Below are 9,567 nucleotides of genomic sequence, written 5' to 3'. Positions count from 1 at the left end.
TCCAGAAATTTCTTTAAATCTCTTGACCACGGATGGCCCCTTCCTATTCCCTTTGTTGTATTGGATTATGCCTTTTCCCCCTCTTGCTATAATAGGGTCCTAAGAAGGGAGAGGATGTGTGTGCTCAGTGTACCATGCTGACGGAGAGCTCTGCTTTTTGTCTTTTTAATAATGGTTTTGGAGGGGCACCTGGGTGGCTTAGTCGGTTAAACATCCGAGGATATTATCCTAAGTGACATAGTCCAGTCATAAAAAGACAAATGTGGGGTGCCTGGGTGGCTCAGTTGGTTAAGAGACAGACTCTTTTTTTAAGTGTTATTTCTTTTTAAGAGAGAAAGTGCGAGCAGGGGCAGGGCAGAGACAGAGGGAGACACAGATTCTGAAGTAGGCTCCAGGTTCTGAGCTGTCAGCACAGAGCCCGACGTGGGGCTCAAACCCATCAACTGTGGGATCATAACCTGAGCTGAAGTCTGATGAATAAGCTCATTTTCACTTCAGGATCTTAAGAGTAAGGAATCATTTTATGTTCAATCACTCTGGTGTTTGTCTCTTTCTGGAGTTTTGGTTTTTTCACTCTTATCTGCAAACATTTTCTTAAAGAGCTGGATAGCAAACATTTTAGGCTATTCAGGCCAAGGGGCAAAATTGGGGACTTACATAACCATTTCAAATATAATCATATTGGGGCACCCGGGTGATTCAGTTGGTTAAGTGTCTGACTTTGGCTCAGGTCACGATCTCTTAGTTTGTGAGTTTGAGCCTCACATCAGGCTGTCTGCTGTCAGCACGGACCCCACTTCAGATCTTCTGCCTCTCTCTCTTTCTGCCCCTTCCCTGCTTGTGTTCTCTCTCTCTCTCTCTCTCTCTCTCTCAAAACATTAAAAAAATCTTTTTAAATATAATCATGGAGGGGCACCTCACTGGCTCAGTCAGAAGAGCAAGCAAGTCTTGAGCTCAGGGTTGTGAGTTTGAGCCCCGCATTAGGTGTAGAGATTACTTAAAAATAAAATCTTAAATAAAAAAATATATATATAATCATATAAAATTATAAAAACTATTCTTAGCTTATTTACAGGTGGCTGGCCAGATTTGGCCCATGAGCTTTGATTTGCAGGCACCAGATCTATTTGCTAAATTCCCTTCCGTTCTTACATCATTTGAAAGAATGATGTAATGTCCTTTTCTCAAAAAAGTAAGGAGCAATATTTTTCTTTTTTTTTTTTTTTTAACTTTTTAAATATTTATTTATTTTGGAGAGAGAGAGACACAGGCAGAGCATGAGCAGGGGAGGGGCAGAGAGAGAGACACAGAATCCGAAACAGGCTCCAGGCTTCAAGCTGTCAGCACAGAGCCTGACGTGGGGCTCAAATTCACGAACCACGAGATCATAACCTGAGCGGAAGTCAGACAGCCAACTGACTGAGCCACCCAGGCTCCCCAGGAGTAATATTTTTCTAATGTCAGACTGTCGTGACTCATTTGTTACTTGTACTATGACAGAAAATACACTCACGCAATTGTTGATACAGAATATTTTATTTATGTGTTTGCTATCTGTACAGATGTCTCTCATCTTTGTATTTGTTTCTGTATTTTAACTGAACCTCAAAATTCCTAAAGGATGAGGCTTGTATCTGTTTAACTTGATTTGTATACTCTCAGCAGAGCAGAGCATCAGATGGACATCTGGCATATTTCAATAATGATAAAGCATAAGACAAAATCAAAGTCAATAAGACACGTAATAAAAAAGCACATGGAAACATACAAAAATTCTTACTTTAGAATAATGCTATATGTAATTTGTAAAATCTACTTTTTTAAGTTCATACATGAGATTATATTGATTTTCTTATTTAAAGAAAAAGGGGAACTTCAATGAGTTATAGAACTAAAAATGCAAAATGAAGGTAACAAATATTTTTGGCTCTTGAACTAAAAAAATAATGATCAGTGAGAAAAATAGAGACATGAAGAAGAATAAACTAGAACAATACTGATATTTTCTTCATGTTAAAAAAAAAATTGCCTTTTAGTCTTATTTGGATTGATTGGAAATGAGCAGTGATGACATTCTTGGGCTAAAAAACCAACAACGCAGCTCGTTCAAACAAAAGGAGCAAAGGAACATTACCCAAACCAAACTTATAGGGTCACTTGTAACATGGAAGCATAGGAAAAATGTTCTAAGCACATCCAAAAAAGAAAGAAAAGGGAAGAAAGAAAGAAAGAAAGAAAGAAAGAAAAAGAAAGGAGAGGAAAGGAGAAAGGAAGAAAGGAAGGAAGAAAAGAAAAGAAAAAAGCACAAGGCCCCATTCTATCCACTGAATTTTCCCTGTCTGTTCAGAGAGACATGAAATGGCTTGGGAAACACCTTACCCAATTAGGCTAGAAACCTCAAAGTCTCCAGGACACTTTCTGAAAGGTTAACAGGTTTAGCCCAGTGTTTAGGACAGCAATTTCACGGTTTAAAATATATATATTTAATAACAAGTAAATAAACCAATGATCAGAAAAACGGAAGAGTGTACATGTGATATTAAAGTGCTGCCTATGGACATTTTATAAAGTAAAAAGTGTTTTAGGTTTAATCTGTATTTTACAAAGATCGACACCATTAAAACCAACATGATTATTTACCACTCATCCAATCACTGAGGTAACAAAATTACAAAAATATGTAAAAAATATTCTAGATTCATAATACCAGATATGCTAATTCCCATATAGCTAGTATAAATTTGATTAAAAAAATAGTTTTGTTTCCTTAAAAACACTTGGTTCATTTACCATTTAATATCAGATAGATATCTGCAATCCTAAAGTACCAAAAAATTTACAAATAAAAATGGCAATGACTATACTCTGGGTTTCTTGTTCGGTGGATCCTGAAGGCTAAACTTTGGAATTTCCCCCGAAGGCGCATATGGAATTCTCTTTGAAGACACCTTTTTTCCAATTGTTTCAATCTAGGGGGGAAAAGAAAGATTTTAGAAAGAAAACCTATTTTTTCCTTTTAAAATCAAAAGAGGGTCTCAAGTTTTCTGGGTTGCTATGAAAGATTTTTGGTTCCTTCTGTATCTTTCATATTTCTAGAGTCAATCTACACTCCACTCTCCAAATTTACAGCTAGACACTCTTACTCTTGCCATTCCCAACACCAGACCCCCTCAGACTGAGGACAGACTCACATGCCACCACTGTGTCAGCAACATGGATGAAAGCAACTAACAGACAAGATTCCAGTGCAATCAAATTCTCTCTCAAACTCTATTCTCACATCTGTTCCCTTATTCTAAAAAATTTACATCAGCTTGAGGGACCTGGGTGGTTCAGTCAGTTGAGCAGCTGACTTTGGCTCAGGTCATGATCTCACGGTTTGTGAGTTTGGGCCCCGCATTGGGCCCTGTTCGTGCCCTGTCTCTCTCCGTCTCTCAAAACTAAATAAACGTTAAAAAAGAATTGTGTTTTTTTTTTTTTTAATTTACATCAGCTGTAATAGCATAGATTTCAGGAGTTCAGGCTCCAGAGTCTAAAAGGCCCCAGCTGGATTCCTGATTGCTAATTGTTGTGTCACCTAAGCTCTCTAGATCTTTCTTCCTCATTTGTAAACAGTGTTACTACCACTTACTTCAACAGGTTGTGTTATGGATTAAATTAGATAAAGTGCCCAGTCAGTGGCTGGCATACAAGTCAGCCTTCAATAAATAAGTGGTAGTCTATTTTTATTTTGCATATTATATTTTAAACTTTTCCTCATATATCTGAAATCACTAATCTTATATTTAAAGACACTGCTTCTTTAACAATCATAAATTTAGCTCTTCTCTATAGCAAAAATATACTATACAATTTTCACAAATGTCTTTTGAATTAAAAATTAAGAGCACCTGAGTGGCTCAGTCAGTTAAGCGTCCGACTCTTGATTTTGGCTCAGGTCAAGATCTCATGGTTTGTGAGTTCGAGCCCTCCGTCAGGCTCTGTGCTGACAGTGTAGAGCCTGCTTGGGATTCTCCTCTCCCTCTCTATCTGCCTCTCCTCTGCTCATGCTCTCTCTTTCTCAAAATAAAGTAAAAACAACTTTTTAAAATTAACTATATAATTCTGACTCAAAGGGTTTTTGCTTTGTATTAATCATTTTAGTGACTTACAAATTCCCTTTATTTAGTGATTCCATTCCTCATTTTTTCCCCATTTTTTAAAAATCCGTACTCAGAAAAGTTAACTTTTCTAAGAATCCAAGCTTATATTACCTATCTTCTCCCTTAAATGAGTAACACAAGAATGCAAGAAAATGTGTTTACGCCTTGGCAGTAATCTTTAAAAAATAACATTGCTTCAGTTTAAGTCATGACTGGGAAAAGCAGTCATGCTGTTACTCACTAAGGAGGGGTGCAGTAGAAGAATCCCCAAGGTCCCTGATGGAATGTTAACAGACAAGGACGTCATCTGATTCTTGCTGCAAGTGAATCTCTCACGAATGAGAAATGAGCACTGAATTCTCTAAGAAGGATCTTTAACAAGTCGGTGACAGGTTAAGAGAACCAGATCCAATATTCTGAACAGCAGATAAAGCCTTCTGGGTACCTTTCCAAGAATGCTGGTGCCGAGCAAATGCACAAGAGCTAGCTCTCAACACTCCCCCCTCCCTGCTCTGCCCAGGGACTATGGGACTATGCTGACTACAATCTCCTGGCATAATTCTTCACCCTCCCAACCTCCCCTCAAGCCTCCCACCCCCACGTACACACTGCTCCAAGGAAATGGAAAGTACCTCCTTCTTATTAATACTCTTGGGACCCTTGGTAAAATTGAAATAGATGCAACATAAAGGTACTGTTCAGGTTTCTGTCAGCTCTCTAAACACTCCATTTAGGTAGCAAACTTTGAATTAAAAAAGGGCCAGTCCCACTAAAGCTCCCATACTTCTCTCTCAGACCTCTCAGGCGCTAGAACAGTGCTGAGCACTCAAAAGGTATAGGATCCTATGCAATATGTGACAACTACACTGCATTTGGCAGTTTTCAAAACATTCAGATAGGAATAAGTGGCCTGGTCCCTGAGGGTGTCAGTGTGGTGCAGATAGTTCATCAGAGCAGCGTGGGTGGCTCTGGGAAGAAAAAAAAATTCTTTTAAATTGTGTATTTTCTTACTTGATCTTTATATGAAGTAAGACAAGGTACATTCTATCCCTATGTAATAGATAACTACTGACTCCTAGATACCATGTAAGGAAGACCAATACTGAATGATCTTGAGATTACAAATTAAGGAGGGAGTGGAGTAATTACACAAATCGCATAGAGATTTTCCAGAGAACTGACATGTTGCCCCCATGTTATGTTATTGCTAAAGAAGGGAATATTAAAATTCTAAAACTCAAACCCACTAAAAAGCAAATGACCAAACAAACAAAACAAAACCAGTCCAGGATCATAATTAATTACCTGGAAGCCAATGGTTTGTAGTTCGTTGTGGAGCCCATCCAAGACACGTCGTCCATCAAAGATAAAGGCTGGCTTCAGCATTTTTTTATGAATGCGTTCATAATCCAATTCCTATAAAGACAGAAATGAAACAATTAGAACATATACATGAACACATACTCAACCCCACTGATACCAGAATACTTCTAAAATTTTCTTTCATAGTACTTGTCACCTCACCTTAAACATGTCCCACTCAGTGCAAATAACCACAGCATGGGCACCATCACATGCTTCATATGGATCCTTGGAAATGGTCACGAGCCGGGACACTATAACAACAGCAACAAAAAATTGGCAATAAGAAGGGAATTATTTGAAATTATGCATTTTAATACTAGGGTTACTAGAAAGGTCTGACAGAAGTGAAATAGTCTGGTTGAAGTGAGAATGAGAGTAATGGGGGGGGGGGGTGCCTGGAGTACCTGAACCTTACCCTAGAAGCATCTCCTTGGAACATCTGGGGCTTCTTAGGGTATGTTGGAAAAATTATTAGACCAACCCACAGCTAATAAAATCAAAGTTGATAGAACAATGTCTAAGAGTTTAATTTTAGAGAAATGAGGCAGAAAAGAAGGCCTACCAATGATAAAAATAGAACAACCATGGAAGCAGCACAAATGTCCATCAACAGATGAATAGATAAGGAAGCTGTACAATACACACACACGCACGCACACACATATATATACACATACACACATACATATGCATACAACAGAATATTACTCAGCCATCAAAAAGAATGAAATCTTGCCATTTGCAATGACATGGATGGAGCTAGGGAGTACAATGCTAAGTAAAGTAAGTCAGTCAGAGAAAGACAAATACCATATGACTTCACTCATATATGTAATTTAAGAAACCAAACAAATAAACAAAGGAAAAAAAGGGAGAGAGAGAGAAAGACAAACTAAGAAACAGTCTTAACTATAGAGAACAAACCAGAGGGGCAGGTGGGGGAATGGGTGAAATAGATAAAGGGGATTTAGACTGCACTTTATCACAAAGAGCACTGAGTAATGTATGGAATTGTTGAATCACTATATTGTACATATGAAACTAATATAACATTGTATGTTAACCATACTGAAAAATTTTTTTTAAGTTTATTTATTTATTTTGAGAGAGAGAGAGAGAGAGAGAGAGAGAGCGAGCCGGGGGGAGGGACAAAGAAACAGGGAGAGAGAGAATCCCAAGCAGGCTCTGTACTGTCAGCACAGAGCCTGATGCAAGGCTTGATCCCATGAACTGTTGAGGCCATGACTTGAATCAAAATCAAGAGTTGGACGCCTAACTGAGCCACCCAAGCACCCCTAAAAAATTTTTTTTAATGCAGCATTTCATTAAGAAACAAAAACAAAAACAGAACAACCAAAGGTTTCTAGAGAACAAACAAGTTTTAGGCCCATACTCAGTGATCCATAAGACTCAAAGCCTTACCTTGGTCATCCTCTGAAACTCCTGGGTGAGAAAGATCCACAACTATTTGTTCCCTTGGTACTTTTGGATCATATATATGGAGATGTGCACCTTCATCCATCAAATATTTGCTGATATATATGCTAGAAGATTCTCTAAAGGAAAAAACATCAGTATTGCTAGGGAGTATAATGAAACAAAATGGCATATATTCTAATACCTAAGGAGTTTATAGAGGGAAAATTCTATTTCTTGTGAGGATACAGATGTTCACTTTACTTTTATTCTTTATACTATATATATGCACATATATTTCACACACACACATCCACTATCAAAAATCAAAATAAGATGAGCAGTTAGTACTCTCAAAGGGGTTGAAATATTTTTAAGAACTGGTACCTCGTATCACCGGTGTCCTTTTTGAATGCAAATCCCAAAATAGCTATCTTCTTATCAGTTACTGTATTAAACAGACTGTCTATAATCCGGGAAGCAAATCTCCTTCTCTGGTAGTCATTCATATCTATGACCTGAAATTACATGTACAATTATACAATGTATACATGTACAATTAGTGCAGTTAAAAGAGGTGAAGCCTATGCCACACACTGCTCACAGTTTTATAGTACTATTGTATGAATACCAGCCTCATAAAGTAACAGGAGGCAAAGATTAAACAACCTCTTCAGTATCTATTAAAAATTAAAAAAAAAAAAAAAAAAAAAAGAATTACCATCCCACACTTAAAGTCATCCTGAAAATTTTCACTTGGCTTCCATGCACCAACCTCAGATGGGATGGATGTAAAGATGAGGAGCACAGTTAAGTTTCAACCCCACTTGAGATCCAGCTATAATAGCTGAAAAAAGGCACAGAGAAAACAGAGTTCTCCTTTGCCAACTTCTCCAAACCCTATGGAAGCAAGGCGGTAAGCAATCAAATCCCAAAGCCCCACCACCACCCCTGCCATATACGCTTACCCCTCACCGAAACTGAGTGGAAGTAGAAAGTGAGCAGAAAACAGTTGAACAATGCAGAGTTATAGCTGCCTCTTGATAAAGCATAGCACTCCTAACCCTTGACTAAGTTTTTAACTAAATATTGTAAGAATAAAAGTCTCTGCTCGCCTAACCCTTTACTCTCCTAAGAGTCTATAAACAGACTTCAGGAGCACCTGGGTGGCTCAGTGGTTGAGTGTCTGACTTCGGTTCATGTCATGATCTCACAGTTCATGGGTTCGAGCCCCATACGGGCTCTCTGCATCAGCACAGAGCCCACTTTGGATCTTTTGTCTCCCCCTCTCTCTGCCCCTCCCCTGCTCACACTCGCCCTCTCCATCTCTCAAAAAAAAAAAAAATAAATAAACATTTTTTAAAAAGTAAAAATAAATAAAGAAACAAGACTTCCTATTGGTGGCCAGTATATAAGGAAAGAGACTAGTTTTTATGTGGTTTTTTTTTTTAAGGCACTGAATTTCTAGGGGCTGTCTCAAAACCTGAGAGCTCGTGAAATGAGCCCAGAGTGTTGGAAAATCAAGACTTTATCTGCATTTCGCCATGATGGACAGGAAGCTAAAGTCATCATGCTGTATTGAATGAAACAAACTTTTATATTGTACATTTTCCTTAAAAATGTACATTTCCTTATACTGTCATCCACTGCTGAAATCTAAAAAACTACAAAGTTGCAGAAAAAATATTTGGGAAAGATATGTATACCGGCTGGTATCTTGGACATATTACTTAACGTCTCTAAGTCTCAGTTTCCTCACCTAGAAATGGGGAATATTAGTGATGAGGACTAAATGAAATATGCAAAGTACCTAAGAAAGTGCCTGGCACAGGGAAAGCACTCAATTAATGTGAACTCTATTTTCAGTTTGGGAAGGGTCTTTAATTTTAGCTCTGTGAATCTCAAAGGGACAAAACAAGTATCAACACACGCAAACCACCTTGAAAGCATTACAATACAGGTTCTTCCTTTGTTATGATTGTCTGCCTTTTAGGATAGAGAGGAGTTGTAATTAATAGTTCTTGCTTTACCCTGAGAGCAAATGTGTTATAAAACTAGAAGACAGATAGTTTATCAGAAATTTCCATCGGGGTTGATTAGCAAAAAAGACAAAAACACAGAAGCCCAATAAGTAAACCTAAAATAAAGAAACTGAATATAATGTTTGAGTTCCTGGAATAAATAAATTCTGTCAAAAACATCTCACAAAGGGTGACATGTTTTAATCAGAAGTTAAGCAAAAGTTGTGACTAGAAAGATTAATACCTGCTGCCAATACCGAGCTACTTCAGGCAAATTCAGAGCCTCACAGAGATAAACCAAATTCAGAACATCTTTCTGAAAGCAGCTTCCACCAAAACCTGAAGAAAAAAGTGACAGTATTTTTATTTAAGAACCACAACTGAATCATGTGACAAATCTGTCACACTAAATCAGAGGGCCTAAGCTAGAATTTTTTTTTTTCTTTAAGTAAACTCCACCCCACACATGGGGCTCAAACTCACAACCCCGAGATCAAGAGTTGCATGCTCTACTGTATTAGAGTTGCATGTTCTACTATGCCAGTCAGGTGACCCTATGCTAGGATTTCTAATAATAAAATTTAGATGTTGGAAAGTTATTGGGTTTAAATAATGTGTGAAAT

General features: G+C 37.8%; 1 protein-coding gene across 1 annotated transcript in view; it reads right to left on the bottom strand.

Moving 5' to 3' along the window:
• Positions 1-1,517: 1,517 nt before the first annotated feature.
• Positions 1,518-9,567, bottom strand: part of UGDH (UDP-glucose 6-dehydrogenase) — a 32,262-nt gene continuing 24,212 nt past the window's right edge. Inside the window, exons 7-12 of the mRNA XM_047857265.1 lie at positions 9,189-9,283; positions 7,311-7,441; positions 6,930-7,063; positions 5,667-5,758; positions 5,448-5,558; positions 1,518-2,969 (exon numbers count right to left, since the gene is read on the bottom strand). Of these exons, the coding sequence (XP_047713221.1) occupies positions 2,859-2,969; positions 5,448-5,558; positions 5,667-5,758; positions 6,930-7,063; positions 7,311-7,441; positions 9,189-9,283 (674 nt within the window). The 3' untranslated portion in view covers positions 1,518-2,858. The remainder of the gene's footprint in view (positions 2,970-5,447; positions 5,559-5,666; positions 5,759-6,929; positions 7,064-7,310; positions 7,442-9,188; positions 9,284-9,567) is intronic.

This window comes from Prionailurus viverrinus, chromosome B1, assembly GCF_022837055.1.
Source record: "Prionailurus viverrinus isolate Anna chromosome B1, UM_Priviv_1.0, whole genome shotgun sequence".
Classification (NCBI taxonomy): domain Eukaryota; kingdom Metazoa; phylum Chordata; class Mammalia; order Carnivora; family Felidae; genus Prionailurus; species Prionailurus viverrinus.
Note: the sequence above shows the minus strand (reverse complement) of the source record. Positions and strands in the feature narration are given on the sequence as shown.